The 24,984-nt window shown below is 34.5% G+C and overlaps 1 protein-coding gene across 1 annotated transcript in view; it reads right to left on the bottom strand.

Annotated features, from left to right (window-relative positions):
• The window catches only part of MALRD1 (MAM and LDL receptor class A domain containing 1), a 683,830-nt gene that overhangs the window by 404,068 nt on the left and 254,778 nt on the right, over positions 1-24,984 (bottom strand). Inside the window, exons 17-18 of the mRNA XM_034644348.1 lie at positions 14,065-14,312; positions 10,203-10,494 (exon numbers count right to left, since the gene is read on the bottom strand). Of these exons, the coding sequence (XP_034500239.1) occupies positions 10,203-10,494; positions 14,065-14,312 (540 nt within the window). The remainder of the gene's footprint in view (positions 1-10,202; positions 10,495-14,064; positions 14,313-24,984) is intronic.

Below are 24,984 nucleotides of genomic sequence, written 5' to 3'. Positions count from 1 at the left end.
ATTATACATATAAAACTCTAAACATTCCACCAAAAAACTCTAAGAACTAATGAATGAATTCAGTAAAGTTGAATGCAAACTAAGATACAAAATATAAAGGAATCTGCCATGTTTCTTTAAATCAAAAATAAAGCAGCAGAAAAAGAATTATGAAAGCAATTTTATTTACAGTTGAACCAAAAAGAAGAAAATACCTAGGAATAAATTTAACCAAGGAGATGAAAAACCTATACTCTGAAAACAATAAGACATTGATAAAAGAAACTGAAGATGACACAAACAAATGGAAAAATATACCATGCTCGTGGACTGGAAGAATTAATTAGTATTGTTAAAATGTCCACATTATCCAAAGCAATCTACAGACTCAATGCAATCTGTACCAAATACCAATAGCACTTTTCATAGAACCAGAACAAATAATGCTAAAATTTATATGGAACCACAAAAGACTCTAAATACCCAAAGCAATCTTGGGGAAAAAGATCAAAGCTGGAGGTATCACAATCCCAGATTTCAAGAAATACTGCAAAGTTATATTAATCAAAACATTATGGAAGTGACACAAAAACAGACACAAAGATCAATGTAACAGAATAGACAGCCCAGAAATAAAGCCACGTGTATATGGTCCATGAAACTGACAAAGGAGGCAGCAATATACACTGGGGGAAAGATAGTCCCTTCAACAAATGGTGTTGGAAAAACTGAACAGCTACATGCAAAGGAATGAAATTGGATTGCTTTCTTACACCATACACAAAAATAAACTCAAAACGGGTTAAAACCCTAATGTAATACCTAAAACCATAAAACTCCTAAAAGAAAACTTGGGCAGTGATCTCTTGGACAATAGCCTTAGCAACATATTTATAGATATGTTTCCTTTGGCAAGGGAAACAAAGGAAAAAATAACTATTGGAACTACACCAAAATAAAAAACTTTTGCACAGCTAATGTAACCATCAACAAAAAGGCAATCTATGGAGTGTGAGAAAATACTTGCAAATCATATATCCAATAAGGGTTAACAGCCAAAATATGTAAACAATTTATACAACTTAACACCAAAAAAAAAAAATCTGATTAAAATAAGGGGGCAGGGGACCTGAATAGGCATTTTTTCAAAGAAGACTTACAGGCCAACAGATACATGAAATGATGTTCAACATCATTCATGTCATCAGGGAAATGCAAATCAAAACTACAATGAGATATCACCTCACACCAGTCAGAATGGCTAGTGTCAAAAAGACAAGTAATAAGTGTTGACAAGAATGTGAAGAAAAGGAACCCTTGTGCATTGTTGGTGAGAATGTAAATTGGTACAGCCACTGTGGAAAACAGTATGGCAGTTCATCAAAACAGTAAAATAGAAATACCATATGATCCAGTAATTCCACTATTGGGTATTTACCCAAAGAAAACAAAAGCACTAATCTGAAAAAATACATGCACACTTATGTTTATTGGAGCATTATTTACAATAGCCAAATTATAGAACAAATCAAGTGCCCAGTGAAAGATGAATGGATAAAGATGTCAGGCACACACACAATGGGATATTAGCCGTAAAAAAGAATGAAAGTTTGTAATTTTTAACAACATGGATAGAACTCTAGGATATTATGCTAAGTGAAGTAAGTCAGAGAAAGGCAAATACCACATGATTTCAGTTACATGTTGAATCTAAAAAACTAAACAAATAAACAAATAAACAAATGAAAACAAACAGACTCTTAAATACAGAGAAATAGGGGTTACCGGAGGTGAGTGGGGTGATGGGCAAAATAGGTGTAAAAGGATTAAGAGGTACAAACTTCCAGTTATAAAATAAATAAGGAGATCAAAAGTACAGCATAGGAAATATTGTCAATAATACTGTAATAACATTGTATGGTGACTACACTGAGTAATGCACAGAATTGTTGAATCACTATGTTGTACACCTGCAACTAATATAACATTATATGTCAACAAAATAAGGAAATTCTTGCTTTAGTATTTAAAACAAGTATTTAAAAAATACCACTTTGCTGTTAGCATCTAAAATATTATATAAAATGCTCTTTCCAAAAAAAACCCTACAAAACATGAGTGAGAACAATTAAAAATAACCTAAATAAATGCACTTACCTTTGCCATATACAAGATTAATATTTTAAAATATTAATTGTTTTTCTATATACCAATGTTTAAAAACATACCTCTTACAAAATATTACAATTTTCATTAGCATAAAAATATTAAATGCCTTTAGCATTAAGCTACAACACATTATTGAATCTTCCAATCCACAGAAATAACATGTTTTTCCATTTACTTCCGAAGAGAAATGCTATGCGCCTAACTAACCATTGAGAGTTTTATTACTACAAGAAGCAAGAAAAAAAAAATTGGCTATTGCAGAACAAATAGTGCATACCTCCAAACCTGGGTGATTCAATAAAAAACTGCACATTGTTTACACAGGAGTGCTTACTTTTATATAGTTAATTTGGGTAATAATTACATTGTAGTAAAACTATATGAAAGAATAAATTTTCAAAAAAAAAATTCACCGATTACCTTAACTAAAGAAAAATGTTAAATTATTACATTGACAATATTAGCTAATAAAAAGAAAAAAAGGTAGAAAAAAGGTAGAAGTGACATATATATATATATATATATATACACATATATAGGATTATTATTAGGTAGAAGTGATATATTTATATCCATATTGATACTGATATAGATATATAATGGATTATTACTCAGGCATAAAAATGTACAAAACCTTGGCATTTGCAATGACTTGGAATGGGGCCAGAGAGTATGATGCTATGTGAAATAACCCAGTCAGAGAAATACAAACACCATATGATTTCACTTATGTGTGGAATTTAAGAAGCAATACTAATGAGCAAAGGGATAAAAAACAAAAGAGAGGCAAACCATAAAACAGACTCTTAACTACAGAGAACAAGCTAATGACTACCAGAAGGGAGGTGGGTGGGGGGATGGGTGAAACAGGTGATGGGGAGGAGGGCACTTGTGATGAGCACCGGGTGTTGTATGGAAGTATTGAATCACACTATACTGCAAAAATGAAACTAACATTACACTGTATGATAACTGGAATAAAAGTGAAACCTTAAAAAACCCTAATGTGTAACATTATTACTAATTTCTACTAACACGTTCTATAATTTTGTAAGAAATATTGATTTCATGAATTTAAAATTGATACATGAGATTCCCCTGAATAAATATTCATAAAACTGCTTACTATGTTATGCTATATCCAAGACTGATTTTAAGTATTCTAAATATATTGGCTAGCATTTCCAGAAATGTTCTTTACACAAGTTGCCCTGAATTTTATACAATATCTGTTGTACAAACTATAAAACTAGAAGAAAGAAAATTCATAAAATAGAGTCCATCACCAGCAATACAGAAATGCGGGACAGGAGAAAGTGGAAGGCCAGGCAGAGTCCTAGCTGCCATAGTGAGGAAAGTTTAGTTTTCCCTGGAATATAGAAAAAAGCAGAAGGGTTCCAGAAAAATTAATTGTATTAAGAAAGGAGAGGCTGTGGAGTCAGTTATGTTACTAGTTATTACATCCATGAACAGAAGACAGGTATCTTTTTCAATAGACCTAAGTGGCACAAAAAAAGGAGAATTCTCAAACTTGAAGAGGCCCAGTCAGTCCCTCACCATTCAAATCCAGAACTCTCACAAGTCCAAGTGCAGGCTAACCGTATCCACCATTGTGTCGCACTGAAAACTTAAGCTAAGCATACCCTTTCCCACACATTGTTAGTTATGTGTTCCTGAAGAGCAGAAATTGTGTTTTGAAATGCTACCCCCATAGCCAATTTTCCATTATTTAAATAGGAAAATCATAATTCATTATCCATTTATTCATCTACCTACAACTAAGTTCTAAAAATGTGTATGAAACAGTGAAACACCAATAAAGCTATTGTATTTATTACTGTATTTTTTAATAATAATTTTTAATATGTTATGTTAGTCACCATACAGTGCATCTCAAGTTTTTGATGTAGTGTTCCATGATTCATTATTTGCATATAACACCCAGTGCTCCATGCAATATGTGCCCTCCTTAATACCCATCACCGGCCTATCCCCATCCCCCACCCCCCTCCCCTCTGAAGCCCTCAGTTTGTTTCCCAGAGTCCATAGTGTATTTTGAGAGCCATAAATTCATCTGAGCCAGCAATGTCTATCAGTTTGATTAGCTGGTCTTTTGAGTGTTCAATGTTGCCTTCCTAAGGCTAACATTACATGTTTACATGAACAAACTTAGAAGTGAATCCATCAATGAGATATTCTAAGAGTCCTTTCCTTCCTTCCTTCCTTTTCCTTCCTTCCTCCCACCCACCCTTTTTTTCTTTTTTTTTTTTTTTTTTTTTTTTTTTTTTTTTTACNTTTTTTTTTTTTTTTTTTTTTGTCAACCACGTCAAAGCCAGCTCTCCTTGGCCAAATGTTGTATTTTTCTTTCTCTTCCCTTACATTGTAATCTCTTTCACTTGCTTTGCTTTCCTCTTCACAGATTTCTTCAACACTTTCTCAATTTCTAGGAGCATTCATTGTTCAAATTAGACAAAGTGTGACTATCTATGAAAGTCACCTTTAGAAACAGGACAAATGCATGATGAAATAATGGCTCACAGTGCATTTGCTGCTGTGATATCCTTCTCTTGGCCATAAAAATGCCCGAGATGAACATTCTATGTATTGCCACTGCATGAAATTTTAAAAAGATCTTCGTCTACCAATTGTATTTGGAATGGGATTTGAGATTTTTCCTGTAGAATATACTGCTTAAAGAGTATTCTAATGAGTTTTGGGTGATATAAATATATTTTCCAGTATAAATATTCGTGCTCTCTCCCAACAACAAAAATAAGGAAGAAGAGACACAGGTATACAAGCATGCTATGAATTTGAGTATTAAAAACCAAGAGGAGTTCTACCACCACATTAACTTAGAAAACACTCTATAGGGGCGCCTGGGTGGCACAGCGGTTAAGCGTCTGCCTTCGGCTCAGGGCGTGATCCCGGCGTTATGGGATCGAGCCCCACATCAGGCTCCTCTGCTATGAGCCTGCTCCTTCCTCTCCCACTCCCCCTGCTTATGTTCCCTCTCTCGCTGGGCTGTCTCTATCTCTGTCGAATAAATAAATAAAATCTTTAAAAAAAAAAAAAAAGAAAACACTCTATAAAGAGTATGCCTGTATATTTAAAAGTGAACTTTCCTCTTCCCTCTCTGCACCATACCCAACCAAGTCATCCATTTCTGTGATTTTCAGGAGTATTTCTTTCCTCTGCAGGATTATGAGTAATAAATGAAATCAGCAAATTCATTTGTTTTATTAGTTTCAGGGTAGAATTTAGTGATTCATTCAGCAATGAGGTATTTGGGGCTTTTGTGAGAGCAATTTCTTTGAAGGGAATGAGAAAGGCAGAGGAGGTCTGAGCCCTTGCTTTGAGCAATAAGTGGAACATGATGGAGAAAAAATAGAGAGTAGGCAATATGCTTTTAATAAATTTCAAGTGTATGCAGTTAAACTTCATAATCTCTCTAGCAGGGAAGAGGAATAACAGGGAAAAAAAGGAAGTAACATTTGCTGAACACCAACTATTTGCCAAGTATTGTTTAAAACACACTGCATACTATTAACTATTTTTCAAATCACTCAGAAGTAAATTGCAATAGTCCCATTTCTAGAGACAAGAAAATAAGAATTAGAAAGATTAAGTCGATCAGATGATATTAAACATGTAGTGGGCCTTGCAAAGGTCCAAGCCCATGTCTTTAAACCTCAGACACATGCATTTTGCACGAAGCATTGTATATAGGGTTAACTAAATTAGAGCCAAGCACAATCGGCCAGATTTTCCTAACTTGGGACTCTGCCTGAGCTGCTGTGCCAACATTCTCATCAGCAGGTAGCAGCCTTTTAACTACTGCCAAATATTTCAGGGAAATGAGTGACCTCAAAGAGGAGCTAATCCATTTAGTCCCCAAAGTTGATTAGCATGTGATATCCCAAAATATATTTGTTGTATAACTCATATTTGGAAATGACTGTGGGGATTTAAAACACACACACACCTACTCACACACACACCTGCTTCCTGCCTTCATTATACTCGGAATTTTTATTAAATGTCTGCCAACAATACAGGGAACATGAGAGTGACTAAATTTGCATATGGACACTTAGAAGACGAATCTTGGTTGCCTTTTTCTTATTAAAATTCATTAAACAATTATTTTTATCCATCATCACTTAGCAATTAACAAAATTGCCATCAAAATAAGCCCTTAAATATAACTTCTAGAGACTTAATAATAATTTAATAATACTTTTGCTAATAAAGCCCTGGGTCTTATTTGACTAATTAGAAACACTGATTCCAGATTCAGTTCAATTGCATCTTCCTAAATATATATGTTTTGCCTCCTCTTGTCTTTTCTATTTTAAGCTATCCTTGATGGAGTTCTTAGCCTACCTACATGAATATCAATAAAAAGTATGTGAATAATAGTAATTTTCAAAAGTTTAATGGATGTAGCCACTGTTTATGGTACATAATGCCATTTACCCTTCTTCAATATGTGCAAGTTCCAAGTTAAGTGTTTTTACGGTAAAGAAAAATTAGCGACCATTAAGCCTTTCCAAGATACACATATACACACACATTATTCATGACATAGCAAAAATAATTAGACTGTCAGTAAGTGATAAGATTGAATAATTACAATGCAATGTGAAAAAATTGTATGTTTGTGACCTCTGCAAAAAAAATTTTTTTGCAAAACATATGATAGAAACATATTCTTAATAAGGAGTGCAAATAATGGAGACTTACTCTCAAATATCTACACCACCTAAGGAGTACTGACAAAGATGCCCAAAATAAAGGATAATACGAATTGATTTTATCGAATAAACGTCTACAATGTACCAAACACAAGACTAGGGAAATTATATAGACAGTGACTTCTTTATTCCTAAGGGCCTAAGAAATAAGTGATACTCTCTCTGCTTTACAGATGAGGAAATTGAGTCTCAAGGCAGCTATGCAATATGCAGCAGTAAGAGCCTGAGATGAGTAGCTAGTCTGCTCAAACATGGCACCTGTGCTTTCACATTCAGTGTTGGGGAACCTATTTGCACATCTATTTAAAGAAGAGTATAACTGTAATTTTTGGATATTCACAAACTCTACTCTAATTAATGAAACCCCATGGACAGACCTGAAAGTGCCCTAGAATATTCACTTCACCTCCGGGGCTGTCCTCTATGGTGGCCATTAGCCAGGAGTGGCTATTGAGTAACTGAACTGTAGCTAATCCCAATTGAGGTGTGCTGTGAGTGTAAAATATACAGAATGTAAAATATCTCATTAATATTTTTCTATTGTTTTTATACTGGATTGATAATATTTTTGATATATTAGGTTAATGAAAATATATTAATATCACTTTTTAAAATATAACTACTAGAAAATGTAAAATTTCATATGTGGCTTACATTTGTAAGCTTACATTTATACTTCCATTAGACATTCGTGGTATCAGTGATGTGTTCAGGATACCACCCTCCTCCAACCCCAAAAACCTACTTAGAGAGAGAGAGAGAGAGAGAGAGAGAGAGAGCATTCCTTCAAAAACATCACTGACTCCAACAGAGTCCTCTAAACTCATGATGAAGTCATAGCTTGTCAGAATCACTTCACAGTTCAAGTCTAAAGAAGGTGTAGCTTTTCACTTTTCCCAAGAGAAAGGCATATACTTTTCGTTTCTGGAGGCAGAGTTACAAATAACTCCACAGTCTGTAGGAATGTTAACTCCATACACACATATTTCTCATCTTCCACACTTAAATGTGGGCATTGTAGCTTAGGGAGCCTTGAAAAAATAGAAGTATTTCACCTTATTTTCCAGAGTGTTCATTAATAATATAAATAAAGACATTTGGTTCTTTTTTTTCTTTTCACTTCTTGGAGTCTTTCTACCGTAGCCATTTCTACCAGTTATTGTAATTTATGCAAAGGAATACTGTATATCTCCTTTTTATCTTTTACTGTTTTCTTCTCTTTCCCTTCCTTCCTTTTCTTCCTTCCTTCTTTCTTTTTTGTTTCCTAAGACTAGTCAATACATTTTCAATGCATGCTCATTTGGGGGGGAAAAAAAAAAACTGAAACAAATCAATAATCAAGGTGGTCCCAGGTTAGCTCCCTATTTCCTTTGTAATATTATCACAGACACTCAGTGATACTAGGTTCCTGTTTCAGCCAAATTACCCACTCACAGGACAGGCCACCTTGGCAGCCTGTGTGACACCCTGTCTCCCGGCCCATGCCCTTAGGCATGCCCACGGTGCTTTCCTCCCCACATCCATTATTTGGTCTACTATGCTCACACATGGCACTCCATCCTGCAAACTGAAGGAGTCTTTCCTTCCTATGAGCCCCAGGTGAGGTTCCGAACTCCTGCACATCCTATAAATAAGCCTCAAATCAGATGTCCTCAACTGGGGGTTTTCTTCATTTTCTTTGTATCCTCATAAAGTTTTGTGTATTTCTCCTGTCATTTAATTGTAGTCTACCTAACATTAGAGTTACTTGAGGTGTTCTTCCTATTCCCCCCTACCATAATGAGCTCTTAAGAGCAGAGATTCTTCTATTTTCCATTCATCAAAAAATGTAATATGATACCTCAGGTATCATAAGGATGTATAAAGAACTCTGCCATTATTAATTTGTGCCCTCCTTTTGATAATATATATCTTATACCACTTTGCAGGTACTTTTCAATTTTCCTTTTGGAAGTTGTTTTAACTAACTTTTATCTGAGGTTTCACAATTTAAGAATCTGATATTCCCAACAAGACTGATTCATTCTTCATGTATCCCACTTTGTAGTTGTTCATTAAAGTTTAAACTGGTTCAACATAGAACTTGCTCCCTCACTACTTCGATGCTATAAGATTATTTTTTCAAAAGACTAGACCTATACACAAGCTAGTACAGCTGCCATCCAAATAGTCAACACAGAATGGAGAGCAAAGCTTTTCTCAAGGAAGCAGATGGAGTCTGAAGTATCTAAATGCTCCTGCATTACAATTACATGAGGATACTTATCCCTAAACAGCCGTCAAATGTTCATTTGTTTTTCTCTGTACTATTTCACACAGTGCTAGAAACCTGTCAGGAAAACACTCTGTTCAACTAGTAGTCAACTAGGAAACATTTATCTAGAAACTTCCTCTTAACCAAATTAAATTACTCCTTTTGACACGAATGGAGAAGTAAAGGCAGAAGTGTAATGTTCCTTATTCCATCTACCATGTTCAAAGCCAGAGCAAACAAACATTCACCCTTTTTAAAGCACTTTTGTTTTCACTAATTATAAAAGACATAATTTATATACCAAAGGAATGGCACTTCTGGTTTCTTCAATAAATTCATGGTTTAAATATTAATATGTCCTATCAATTAACACAATCTGCTGTTTTCTCATTTTAATAATATACACAGCGTTTGTTTTCATTCCGTACCCCTGCTATATCACGCAGATTAATGGTGCTTGCTACTTCCACTTCTTACAACATTGTCACTATGCACATTATATTGAACATATATCAACTCAACATTTTACTACAATTCTTTAGACAAATTACCAAAAGATATTTTAGTTTAAAAGAGTATATGGACATATTCAATCTCCTAAACTATTTAAATATGTAAACACAACCGTTCAAATCGCAATGTCTGCAGATCTAAAAAGAATAAAGTAAATGGCACATCCACAGTCATGCCTAATTAAAATCAAATAACTGTTTTTGATGTTCTTATAGTTTATTGAGTAAAATGATATTTGTTAAGGATTGAAATCTGAATCAGACTGCAAACAAAGGAGTCTTCTCTTATTTTGCCGATCTAAGAAGCAGCTGACTAAACAGAACTCAGAAACCGGTAAACACACCAAAGCCTGGAGCAAATTTGGAGGACAGCATTATGAGTCAAAGCTTGAAAGTTTTTTTTTTTAAGAATTTTTTTCTTTTTGAAAGCGATGAATTACTAGGTGTTTATATCACTTCTTTTCCATTTTTTTCCTTCCCTTCCACCTTCCACTCTATAAAAATAATAAACAATCACAACTTAAAATGTACCTGTTGGAAGAGGCGCTGTGAGTTCTTCTTTGATGGAGTAATGGGATATTAGACAACCCTTCGTAAGCACAATGTCATCCAGGGCAATATCACCACGGTGTCCTTTACCAACTCTACCTTCAAATTTGAGTTGGAAGTCCTCATCGCCTGACAGTGATAGTTCTTTCCGCTGCCAGAAATTGCCTTGTTCTACAGTGAGGTTAAGTAGGACCTTTGTTTGGTTTGAGACTGATACCTGGATCAAGGTGAGTGCCCCAATGCCATTTCCATACATGTGATAATGAAAAATTATCTGTAACCAGAAATAGGAATATTGTATATAATTAGTACAATTAACTCCACTTTACTTTCAATTATATAGTATTGTCCTCTCCTTTATTAACAGACTCCCAAAGGGAAACTAGATCTGCATGCCCTGTTCTATGAGTACTCTAATACTGAGTGAAGTCAGGCCAGCCTTAAATCATAAATTACGATCCATGGAAGACAGAGCAGTAAGAATCAAATAGAAATTTAGGTGAAAACCTGAGCAGAGTTTATTTTCTTTTTCTGACTTCTAAATGGAGAATTTCCTACTAAACTCTTAAAGTCCACTGTCAAAGGAATAAAATATCATTAAAAAGTGATCCATCATCTGAAGACTTTTCATGATGAAGCAATAGTAGGAACTAAAGACCATCTTCAGTCTCATAAAATTTAAATCAGTTTCTTCAAAATAGTAGAGTACTCTGTTGCTTATTCTATCACGTTCTCGCACTTGAAATACATTTTTAGATCTACAAGATCTTCAGGGCTCCTCTATATACCACCAAACTACCAGAATAGCAGTTCTCCAAATTTAGCTGAAATGCTAGAAACATGATCTAAGAAAGAAGCCTTGGGATTTCTCCCCCCCACAAGAAAAATCAATATTAAGTATTTTCAGAGATTAACATTTCAGTGTTTCAAAGACGGAGTTCACCAGATTTTTAGGAATTGTTACACCGAAGGGAAAATTCAGGGGAGATTCTAGGAGAAAGAATAGTGCAGGTGAGAAACAATAGGAACTCAGGGCACTTCTAAGCTTTTGTCTTGTCAGTGATCCCCACAGAGAAAAAAGGTATTTTTGAAACACTAGCAGTCACATATATTACACCCTAGAGAAAGAGAGAAAGAAATGAATGTGCTTAAGGGAAAAGAATTTGATTAAACAAAATATGCAATGCACACTTCAAAAAACATCAACTTAGAATAAGTAAGCCATGTGAAGTGACTCTTCTCAAATTTCCTAGCTGATGAAGCCTTCAGGTATTCTTCTGTGATCCAAAATTGTTTCTTCTGTTGACGAACCTTTCCAACATGAGCTCTGTGACTGTTAGGACTTGTTCTGGGAGAGGAACCATGAAATCTGGCTTCCATGACCCATTAGAGTAAGAAACCTAAGGGGCCTATGGCCAACCTCTTGAACAGCATCAACAGACACCAGAGGAAACGGTCTGACACACATAACACATGTTTGTTTGGATCCCCTGTAGCCATAGACATGGTCTTTCTAGTGTTCTGCCTTGTTTTGTCTTATTTGTGCAACAAATCTAAGGCCTAACTTTCAAGTGGCTGTAAATATTTTCCTGTCTTCTTAAGGCCATTTTTTGAATGATCTCATGCGGTTAACATGCAAACAAACATATAAACACCTCCATTTCTACCGAAAACATTTGACAATAACATAGTCTAATCGCAGGGCATTGTGAGGGAATAAAACTCTGCTAAGTATAAGATTCATCTAAAGAGGCATCTTCTCTGGAAATTTCAGTTACTCAAACGTCTCATCTCTTCCCACATCAATCTGTCTCATTCCTCCCACCACCCATCCCTAAAAAGGAAGAAAAATCTTCAATGTGATTTTGTTCTGCTTGAAGGTATTCCACAAGGTCAAGTGGCAGAAAGGATTTTCCTGAAATTTGGGAAGTCACTCTGCTTACCTGATATACATATTTTTTATATATGAGCGACACAATCATTCCCAGCATGACCTTTCCTCACTTCTTTGTATTCAATCTATATCATAAATATTCATAAAATGAACCATTCATCATTAATTTTTTGACATTTCTTTTAGGCATATTTCATTATTCTCACACAGATGTTTAAAACAGTGGGGACTACAGTTCCGGGACCAGGGAAAAATAGAGATGGATGAAATCCTAAGTTACTACACTATGAAAAACAAACCTTGGAGCATTTTCAGGAAGCCTAAGTAGAAAAACCAAAAAGCCAAGCTGGAATGCTATGCATTTTATGTTTAGTTTTTAATTAGCTTTCTAAGACTAAAACAAATTTGTAAATTTCAGAATATCTATGGATGTAGAGAGATTTATAGATAGAGAGCCGACATATAAAATCTGGCATGCTTGGGCTTTGCTTTGGAGGAAGTCATCAAGTACTTTGGAAAACAACAAAAACAGAAGAAAAATATATTTGATTAAAATTCATTTTTTCTTGCCAAACTAATTCGATAAAGTTTAATGTTATTCTGTATAATTTGTTATATCTGCTTTAGACTGCCGAGTTATCGCTCTAACACTCTGATCTGATCATGTCACTCTCTTGCAGAAAATTCTATCAAATGTGCCTCAAGAGAGAATAGAAATGAGGTGAACCCCTGAGAGTTAAACTATGAAATCAACTTACGATGAGACAGAAAAACTTCCAATACCAACTAAAAATTTAAGATGTTTATAACCATGACAGTGGTAGGAAGTGAAGGCTGCTCTGTACAAAAGAGAGGAACAAGCATCTGAAATGCTTGATTTGCGGAGCCTTGGAGCAAAGGTTTAAAATGTCTCCTTTCAAAGGTTAGGGTCTGTGGTGGAGGCAGGTATACAAGAATATTATATTCTGAAGACAATAAAGATTCCAATCATACTATTTTCTTCCAGCCTAATTCTTTGATGAGCTGACAACTTTCTGAAGGTAATTTGCTTTCCTTTCAGTGTTCAGACACTGCAAACCCACCAGTTGGAATACGTGTGTTCAGATCTTAAGGAGATCACATTTCTCATTGTAAATACAAATGGCACATTTATTCATAGGCCAGTCTCTGGTAAGCAAGACTCTTGTGAAGTCATCTCTGAGTGGTTAATTTACATTATATGTAAAGCTAAGTTTAGATCCTAACTCCGCTGACTCAAGTCCGTCGTGAAATAAAAGCAATCAATAAAGAAAAGTGAAGGACCTGAAAATACACAGTCATCATTGAGGCCGGTTGTCCCATAGAGCCTTACAATCCTATTTATACTTTTAAGAGTACTAACATTTTCCTTAGAGTTCCACAGGATAATGGCCAAGCCATCTTTTTTTCTTGCCTACAGAAGCTCTTCTACCTTTTTTAGGGCTAATTTTAGTCTTTCCTTTTTCATGAGGACTTTTTCAACCATAAAGTTGAAAAAACCAGTATAAAGTGGCTCCAAATATCTCTAATATTCATTCTGGGGAATATTTAACTATATACTACTTGAATTTTCATTCTGATGTTGAAATTCTCATAATTCCAGTAAGTACTAAATTCCCTGAGGGGAAGCAACCGCTTTCTACTTCTTTTGTACTATCCATAGTTTACGGGTAACAGCCACGAAGTTTACCTGTGGTTTCCAAAATTTGAGTATCTGTGGAATTTATCAATAGGATAAATTCTTCCGCCAGTCCTAAAAATCTTATATCCTTACTGTACTTTCTCCTTCCCATACATATCCTAGGTTGAAGAAATTCAAACTCAGCTTTGGTCTGGTCCTGGACATTCCATTTTCTCTATTAGCTCTCTCAGCAGTTACAGCATTTCTGTTTTTTTGTGTTTTTGTGTTTTGTTTCTTTTTTTTTTCCTTACCTTGCAGTTTTTGCTTTTTCTACTTATGACTGGGCTTGAAATTCTGGCTGCTCTCATGGGCTGCTGAGGAAAGAAGCTCTTTATGAAGATGTATTGACCGGAGGAGTTTCTTAAGGTGTGATCAGCGACTGGCTCTGTGCCTATAGCAGGGATGCTGCTAGCTTTCAGATTCCAGTCAAAGTCATCGTCCTGCTCCTGCTCCCAAGAACAAAGGTCAAATTCAAAATCACAGCGCACACTGGAGGTACCTGGAAAACATTGCCCAATTTATGGTAGAGAGAAAAAGGAAATTAGCTGACTTTAAGATATGCAATCCAAAATTACAGTGATCTTGACATATCATGTAACATTCGACACCTTAGAAGATTATCCTGACACTAGCAGTAAAATAGAATATTTTAAACCTATGTTTAATAATTAATGTTTTGGCATTTTACCTGATTTGGAAAAGACTTAGATATCTAATAAATTCAACCCAATTTAACATTTAACCTAGCAAAACCTCAAAGTGTTAAGTTACCAAAGATTTTGAAAGCTATTTAATAGTTTGTCTACAAACCTTTTCAACAGACTTGTTCTTAACAATTACCCATGAAAACTTATAACGACAAAATCAATCATTATCTTAAATCATTTCTGTTGGCAAACTGCACCAGTTGCACCATGAACTGCGCTAACAGGTTCAGGTAAAGTAAAAGCTGATTATCTAGAGAGGCTTGGGAAGACGTGGGAGTAGGACAGTTTGCAATTGGTTACTACTTAGTTTTTAGAAACTAAGGTTTCCAAGAGTTAAAATTCTTATAAATGTAATTAAGATGTTAAAATGGCTCCAAAGCAACTATGTAAGAAAGTAAGAGATGCATAAAAAGGCATAAGGATGAAAATACATTTTTGTTGAGGGAAAAGAAAGTAATTCGTCCTAAAATGAAACTGGTCATTTAGAGACAGAGGGCTTACAACAAAATCTGTATTGAAAAAGAAGAAGAAAAAACAAACAAACAAACAAACTTGTAAAATATTTATAAAGGGGAATCTCTGGAAAATGTTTTCCCAGGGTCAGGACTGACTAGGATTGGAATAAATGAGTTTTAAAAGTACACTGGTATAAAATTGAAATTTGGCTTTTTCTCTGCTAAAAAGACAAAGTTTTCTTGGATTATTGCTCTGCCCTTAAATTGTAAGCAAGGTTTGTTTTGTCTTTATCAGGTTTTTGACTACATGAAATAGTTAAAATTCTCAAAATTAAAGGAACCAAGTTTTGCTAACAACTAGATAACCCCATGTTTTTGCCTATGAAATCCCTTGTTACCACTTTGGTTAAATAAATAATGAAACATTAAGTTTTATCATGATCTGTGATTCTATTCAGGCATGTGCTTTAGAACCTTCTGATATTTTTAACACATTTCCCAAACATTCAAATTCTGAATAAAGTCTTTTTGGCTAAAAGAAAAAAAGAATATTTTAGTTTGCTACACATAGCTATTTCCATGGCTTGTGCAAATTTATTTCTCTGCAACTCTGGTTCCCAGTCCCAAATCAATGAGAATATATTTTGGCATCATACACACTTCCTCCTCCAAACACCTATTTGGTCAATGAAATTTTATTTTTTCTTTCTTCTCATCTTTGCTCCTCAGGTCCTGGTAGGGAATTTGGGAAGCTTCTTATTCTATTCAACACAGTTTGGCTTGGGAAATGCTGCCTAAAGCAAAAGTTATTAATCACTGAAATTGGTTTTGTAAAATATAATCCTCATTTGAGAGATGAGAAAATTGTGAAACAGAAAAGATAAAAAGTGAGCTAATTGGAATTTATTATAATAAGTTGCAAAATTTAAATATGTTAAGTCTCATGAAATACCAACTCTCTCTCCTAGGTTCCTAAAAATATTTTATTACAAACATTGCTGAAGTGTTTTTTTCTACTTCCAGGACATCAAGAATGATTGAGTTCAAATATGACCTTATTGATTTTCTGCCTACTGGATCTATCCATTTCTGATAGATGGGCATAGAAATCTCCAACTATGATAGTGGATTCATCTATTGTTGCAATTCTATTATTTTTTGTTTCATGTTGTTTGACATTCTATTAGGTGTACACATTAGGGACTGCCATGCCTCCTTGGGGAAGTGCGTCCTTCATTGTTATATAATACCTCTATTTATCCTTGGTAACTTTAAAAGTTTTTATTTTACCTTCACTTCTTCCCCAAGGCTCTCTTTTACTTTTGTAGATTTGAGTTTCTGATTTAGATTATTTTCCTTCCTCTAAAAACTTAACCTTTTTTTTTTCAAAGTAGGTTTTCTGGCTATATATATATGTATATGTGTGTGTGTGTATATATATATATATATATATATATATATATTCATTCTCGATCTGTGTTTGAGAAAGCGAAAAAGTATTTGTCCTTCACCTTTGAAGGATAATTTCACAGGGTATGAATTCGAAGTTGGTAATTTTTTTTTAAAGATTTTATTTATTTATGTAACAGAGATAGAGACAGCCAGCGAGAGAGGGAACACAAGCAAGGGGAGTGGGAGAGGAAGAAGCAGGCTCATAGCGGAAGAGCCTGATGTGGGGCTCGATCCCATAATGCTGGGATCACGCCCTGAGCTGAAGGCAGACGCTTAAGGACTGCGCCACCCAGGCGCCCCAGAAGTTGGTAATTTTTTGTTGTTGTTTTTCCCCCACAACACTTTAAATGTTTCAATCTACTTTCTTCTCATTCGTGTAATTTCTGAGAAGCATAATCCTTACCTTTGTTCTTCTATAAGTAAAGTGTCTTATCCCTCCGACTTCTCTAAGGATTTTACTTTGATTTTCTGTAGGTTGGAAATGATATGCATAGGTGTAAGGGTATTGTGGTTTTTGGTTTGTTTGGTTGTTTTTTGTTTTGTTTTGTTTTACATTTATCCTGCTTTATGTGCTGTGCTGTGGTTTTGTGTCCAACACTCATTTAGGGGAAATTCTTAGTCATTGTTTTTCCAAATGTTTCTTCTGTTCCTTTCTCTCTTTCTTGTCCATGTGGTATTCCCACTACACATGTTACACCTTTTGTTGTAAAGTCCTTGGATATTCTGTTGTGTTTCCTCAGTCTTTGTTCTCTCTGCTTTTCAGTTTTGGAGGTTTCTATTGTGATGTCCTCTAGCTCAGACATTGTTCTTTCACTGTGTCCAGGCTACTAATAAGCCCACCAAAGCCATTCCTCGTTTCTGTCACAGTGGTTTTGATCTCCAGGATTTCTTTCTGATTCTTCGGATCTCCCCCTCTCTATTGACATCGCCCATCTCTTCTTGCATGCTGTGTTAGCCGCTAGAGACCTTAGCATGCTGACCATAGTTTTCTTAAAGACCTGGTCTGAGAATTCCAACATCCCTGCCATGTCTTTTTCTGATTCTTCTTCTCTCTCTTCAAATTAAGGGTATTAGTCTTGGTGTTTTGGGGGGGGTTATTTTGTTTTGTTGTTTTTGCTTTTTGCCTTTCAGCAGGCCATGTGATATTTTCTTGATAGCTGGACATGATATACTGGGTAAAAGGAACTGCTGTAAATAGGTCTTGATGTGGGGAGAGGGAAAGTATTCTATAGTTCTGTGATTAGCTCTCAGACTTTTAGTAAACCTGTATCTCTGGACTGTGAACTTCACCAGCATTTCCCAGTGTTTTTCTCCTCCCCTTACGTGGAACAGGACATCTAGAGGGTTAGAAATGGAGATTTCCCTTCCACCAGGTGAATTAGGCTCTGAGAAGACCCTGGCAGTTTAGGCTTTCATTATCTGAGGGAACACCTTGTGAGGAAGAGCAGAGCACTCTGTGATACCTCAAAATGGTTTTTCCCCTTCCTACTGTTGGAAGCAGGTGAGCATTTTCCTCTGATATTTACTGGGAACCTGGTCAAACTCCTCACAATATTATATTTATACACAATATTATATTTATACACAGTATTATACACAATATCACAATATTATAGGGTTTCCTGATAAGTGGGTTTCCTGACGTTTTCAACTCTTGGGCTTGTCCACATGGCAACTCCAGCACTTCATCAATGCCAATTCAGATTTCCCACCTGGGTGCTGGTTTCATTAGTGGATTCTGCTACCGAGTCTCTAATCCGCTAATGTGTGACTCTTTGGGTTCACCTGCGTCTCTTCAATCTCGGGGACATTCGCCCTGTGCCCTCCTCTCTTTTATGGATTCAAGAAGAGTTCTTGATTTTTTAGTCTCTTCAGCCATTGACTTGTTAGAACAGTGGTATGACCTCCAAAATCATCCGTATACAGCACTGGATAGTAGGAACTACACAAACATCTTCCTATAATTCTGCTGGTAAATTATAAAGCTAATGATGTAAGTGATGTTGTGAAACTGGGCATTGTATTACTAAGAACCTGTATCTTATAAAACTGTATGTTTAGGATACTTTTAATGTTCTTTTTTTTTTTTAAATGCATGATGCAGCATATAGCTAATGAGCAATCTGATCTTAAGTAATAAAATGTACAGGTTAGAACCTTTATTAAATTCTCTCTGAATATTAAAGTGAAAAAAATCTTTAAAATCTCAATTGTATGTGAGGTGGTGCCCCCAAACTAAAAATACTTAAGAAGCATCTAAGTTGCAGCATGTTGATAAGTATTTATATAAAGATTTGTCTCTTCAAGAAAGCTCATTTGAACAAGTACTCAAATATTTCAGGAGATTTAATGTAAATGAGAGTAGGAATGATTCTGCCACCAAAGCTCTCAGGGCTCTGTTCCTCAGTGCACAGGCCAAAGGAAGACAGGCGCACATCCCAGCTGAAGCCACAGCCATTCTGGGACAAAGATTCTACACTATTCTATTACATCAGACTCTTTAAGAATCTCCAAATTGTGTTAGGCATCAAAATCATGTCTTTGTTTATGGATTCATTCTTATAGTTACCATAGATCAGATACAATTGTTTAAATACACAAAAATAATTTTTATGTTATTTGTAACTAATAAAGTGGAAAATTTGAAAATACATGGGTCTTTACCATTGTTTCAATACCATTTTGGAGTGTAAAGACCACTAAGATGAAAGCTAATTTTATCACATCTTCCAGTAAAAAACTTGCCCAATAATGAAGAATGGCCTAAAATAATTTTCAGTTTTTGAAATAACTAAAAATTAATTAAGAAAGCATCAAGACTAATATGCTTTCTTCAAATGGTTTAACTTAACAGCCAGGCTAACACTGATTTTTAATACTTTCAAGGATAGAGAAAATTTCTCTGTCATAATTCTGTCACCAAATGATCAGAATGGCATTTTCTATCCAATTGCTGATTCAATTTTAAAATTGCATTTGAAACATTCTGGTAATTTACTCTTCCCTACAATAGACTGTAATAGTCTCTTTTGCTTTAGAATACTAAAGCTCTCCTAAGTATACTTTCAGAGGCCTGGGAGGTAAATACTTTAAAATAATGAATCCCAACTCAGCATCAAGTTTAGAATCTGAACAGTTGTCTTAATTAAAAATTACAAAACAAAGTAACTAATTCAGTTGACCTTGTGTTGGAAAATTTAGCAAGTCATGACGACTAGATTGCCATATAGACCAGCATCCAGAAAGGCCACTTGTATAAAGAAATGACGTGTGCTGGGGAAAATCAGATTTGTTCTGTTTTAAAAATTACACAAATGCTGCTACATGAATTTCTATCATGTAAATTCTATTTTTCTTTTGATATTTACTATTGTTTTGAAGATACGTTTCTTTGGAAAATTTAATTCTAAGGTATCAGTGGAGAAAATACAATAAGCAGGCATAAGTTGTTTGGATTTCACATCACTGTGGTGAGAGGGAACAACTTATAATTTCCTATTTCACAATTTCCCATGGATCCCAGGTGAGAAAAGCAGCAAACAGGCTTCTGTGCAGATGCCAATTCCCGTCATTTCAGGGAGCAATTAATGCCAGCACTAGAAGGTGTGCCATCAGGAAGACAATGATCCCCTTTGTCTACAACTGTATCATCCATCAAATCAGTTTCTACCTTTCTAAATGCTATAATTTTTCCATCGATCGCTATCTTCATAAGCATGAAATATCAGTTTCATTATAAAAAACTCATAATTTTGAAAGATCATAACCTAAATCCTTTTAAGACCCAGCCATCAAATTCCTAAAATTAAGATCTCATCATTCTATTCAATTATTCATTTAGTATAAATTTATTGAGCATATGCTATAAATAAAGCACATTTAGGAAGCTAAAAAAAACTAACTGGAAAGGGGGCTACTTTGTATTGACCATAATGTGTGTCAGGTTCTCAGCATTCTCTTTATTTAGGTTATTTTATTTAAGTCCCACAACATCTCAGTATAATACTTATTTTTAGTTTGCTTGATGAGAAAGTTGAATACCACTACTCCCCTTTATAATGTGATGTGCAGTGCTCCAGTGTGGGGGCTGCAAAAAACAAACAAATAAATCTACACATACTACAGGATAAGAACCTGTATGTGTCTATGAGGAAATCCTCGAAGAGATCTCTTTGTCTATAGGAAGGCAGCTGTGAAAAGATGGCTGCCATCAACTTTGGCTTGATTCTTCTTGAGGCAGGAGGTGTAGTTTATCAATTCTTTAACTCTGTTCATCTAAACATGAATGTCCTATGGATGTCAATTTGGAAGAAGGTTCATCCAAAGGAAGAAGGTTCTGTAGTCAAATAAATATGATGAGTCCTATCAATTATATCCCTCTTCAGGAGATTTAAAAATACATGAGCATATTATTAACACACTAGCTCTGAGAATTCCCACAATATGGAAACTATTTCTTTATATAACAAAGAATATTCCCAACCTATCTAAGGAAGCTATGCATTTATTTACTTATTTAGTAGAACCATGAATATCGCATAGATTACTACATCGATGATGTACAAGTTTTACAAATGCCATTAAAATAACAAGAAAAAAGCATAATTGGAGAAATTAGTTTCCAGTTATAAACGGGGCACTTTCTCAGCTTTGTGACTTTGGAGACTTTATCAGCTTCTTAGTGCTTCCATAATAAAGTATAATAAAATGGGTAGCTTTAAACAATAGAGATTTATTCCCTCAAAGTTGCTAAGGCTAGCAGTCTGAAATCAATGTGTCTGCAGTGCCATGTTCTCCCTGATGGCCCTAGTGGAGAACACTTCCCTGTCTCTTTATAGTTTCTCATGGCTACTGGCAATCTAAGCATTCTTTAGCTTGTAGATACATCCCTCCAATGACATGGCATTCTCTCTGTGTGTTCTCACACTATCCTCCCTCTGGGTGTCTAGGTCCATATTTCCCTCTTCTTAAAAGAATAAGTCATTGGGCTAGGGCATACCTTAATCTAGTATGACCTCATTTTAACTCAATACATCTGCAAAGACCCTGCTTCCAATTAAGGTCACATTCACAGGTTCTTCGTAGATATGAGTTTTGGGAAGACACTATACAACCTGGTACTGGAATGATCACGTTTTTAAAGTGACTCTCTTGGGCTTTTGAGGTATATAATCACATCATTAGAAAATAATTATAATTTAGTGTTACTATATTTCATTTTACGCCTTACATACTGCCTAGAACCAGAACAAGAGTATTAAATAATAATAGTAAGCACTCTTAATATAATCCTGATTTTAACGAAAATATTTCATTGTTTCCTTCAATTTGTTCAATCATCTGTAAGATGCTAAAGTTCTATCATTCTATATACTACAGAAATGGGTGTTAAATTTAAATAAATATTTTCAGCACCTCTCAGTTTGTTACAATTTTTTTCAGTGTGTTATTTCCTTTAAATAGTAGGATCTTCACCTCAAACTCTATGATATAATGATTCTCTTGCTGAATTTGGCTTGCTACCATTTTCAGTTCTTCTACATTTATATTCACAGGGATGTTGAACTATAGTTTTCTTACTTTTCTAATTTTTTGGAGGCTTCATTATCAGCTTCATAAAATAAATTCAGTCATTTTATATGGTTAGAATAGTTTCTCTTTGTCATTATCAGTTCATTAAAATGTGATAGAACCCTGTAGTATCTATCTCAAGAGATAAAATTGAAGGACATTTGTTGATAACTTTATTTGACAGGTAATGGTCTATTCAGGTTTTCTACTTCATTAGTCAATTTTGGTCATTTTTCTCATAGAGAATTAACTATTTCATTGACATTTTCAAGCTATCACAAAGTTATTGGCTTCCATATGGTTATTAATTCCCCTTTAACAAGGCTACATTTATTCAAACGTATCTTTCTCCTTTTTTTAAAATTAAAAATTGGTGTTTTGTCTACTTTGTCTACTTTTTAAAAAAGCACACTTTTGAATTTATCATTTGAATTGTTTGTTTTCCAAACTATTACTTCTTTCTCCTGAGTTTCTTAGTAGTACCTCATTTCTTATGAATTTTTATTTTTAAATAATTTCAAACTCATAGAAAAGTTGTAAGTATAGCATAGTACCACAAACCCTTTTGACATTTAAATAAAATAAGGGAATAAATGTTCTGAATAATAAATTCATTCTAAAAAAAAATCAACAACTTGGAAGACATGAGAAAATACCTATAAAAAACACCTTAAAACTGAAACAAATCTGAATGAGACTCTATCCATTACAAAAAGTGAATTCATAATAAAACATTTCCCACACACCCAACTTTAATCTCAGATGGCTTCATGGGTGAAATCTATTGAACTTTTAAGGGTGAAATTGTATCAACTTACACAAACTCTCTCAGGACATAAGGAAAAGAGAACTCTTTCCAACTCTCCTTATGAAGCCAGTATAATGCCAATCCCAAAGGCAGACAAGCAGCTACAAGAAATTTAGAGACCAACATCCGCCAAAATATAGGTGCAAAATCTTTGACAATACATTTTATCAAGGAATGTGCTTGACTTAATGTTCAAAAATCAAATAATGTAATTCATCACTTTAACATAAAAGAAGAAAAAATCATATGATCTTCTCACCTAGATGCAAGAAAAGCAATGATAAAATTCAACACTTCATTATGATAAAACTTGATGTAAACTAGCAATAAAAGGGAACTCATTCAAACTGAAGAAAGAGATCTGGGAAGAACATATAGCTAGTTTCATACTTAAATGTGAACTACTGCAAAATTCCACCCTAAGACTGGGAACTGGGTAAGGTAGTCCAAAAGCACCTCTTTTATTCAACAACTGTCCAGAAAATTCTAGTCTATGCAATAGGAAAAGAAAATCATATTGAATTGAAAAGAAAACATATAAAAACACATAAATTAATAAGTTGTCTATATAAAAAAATTCTAAGAAATTTATAGGGCAACTACTAGAACTCTTAAATTTGATAAGGTTGCAGGATACAAGGAAAATATATAACAATCAATTGTATTTCTACAAGTTAGCAGCAAAAACTTACAAATAGAAATTAGAAAATAATTTTATTCACAATAGTATGAAAAGAATAAAGTACTTGACAATATATATTTAAAAAATATGTCTATACTGGACTGGCCTATACAGGATGTCTATACTGGAAACTGAAAATACTGTTGAAAGAAATTAGGGAAGACCTAAACAAATGGAGAAGTGTACCACTGGAAGACTCAGTATCATTAACATGCAGTTTTTCTCCAGTTTCTTTTATAGAGTCAATACGATCCTATCTGAAATCCCAGAGAATCTCTTTGTAAAAATGAGCAGGTATATAGTAAATATGCAGACATGTAATGGAAAGGAGTGTGAGAGAACATTTTTGGGTGATATAAATGTTTTATATTTGTGATATATGTGCATGCATTTGTCAAAACATCAAATTGTGATGTGTGTACTATATATTTTACCTTAAAAAACTAAGAACAAATATCAAATTCTATTTAGCTTGCTTCTAACAGTGATGTATGTTGACAGTTCTGAAATTGAAATGCCTTCTGCATATTCTAGATTTGAGCAATGAAATAAAAGATTAAAATTGGTGCTATGCTGTTGCTGTTGTAGATGAAGGTGGAAAATACGAAAATATATTGGATTAAAATTGGTGGTATCCATGGTGGATGGATGGATAAAGGGGCGGGTAGATGGAGGGCTGTGGGTAGACTGATAGGGAGGTAAATCGATAGGTAGGTAGGTAGGTAGGCAGGTAGATAGACAATAGGCAGGGAAATATATAAAGACACATTTGTACATATACATATATTTATTAGATCTGTCCACTGAGAAGGCTAAAAAGCAATGACACATTACAAAAAATAATCTTGATTTTTAAAATATCATTCTCCACTGAAAAGAATCAGGGTTCTCTGGAGCTGATATCAAGTCTGGGGAAGAAAAAAGTGTAAGATAAGATTGGGATAGTTTTTTGTGCAAGATAAAAGGATGTGATCAAAGAATGATGAACACATTTGAAAAGTTCATAGAAGATAGTTTACAGGAGTTCCTATCAGCCTAATCTGGAATAATTTTATAATCAGAATAAATCATGATAATTAATTATAACTCTTTGGATAAAATTTAAATCTATGAGACCATAATAATATAAATAAATAACAAGTAAAGAAACAAATAAATAAAGCAAAGGAAAAGCTCTTCTTTATACTAGAAAACCAATTTATGTGAAGACATAAGAAAATCGTCAGTGGGCGACATGACCCAGCAATCCCACTTTTGGGTATATCCAAAAAAACTGAAGTCAAGGACATGAAGCGATAGCTGTACTCTGATGAGCACTGTGGTACTATTCACAATAGTTATGATATGGAAACAACCTAAATGTACACTGATGGAAGACTGGATAAAGAAAAGGTGGTATTTACATAAAATGGAATATTATTTACCCATAAAAAGGAAATCCTGCCATATTTGACAACATTGTTGAATTTGGAACATGCTAAGTGAAATAAGTCAGT

The sequence above is a fragment of the Ailuropoda melanoleuca genome, chromosome 15, assembly GCF_002007445.2.
Source record: "Ailuropoda melanoleuca isolate Jingjing chromosome 15, ASM200744v2, whole genome shotgun sequence".
NCBI lineage: Eukaryota > Metazoa > Chordata > Mammalia > Carnivora > Ursidae > Ailuropoda > Ailuropoda melanoleuca.
This window is presented reverse-complemented; position numbering and strand designations above follow the sequence as displayed.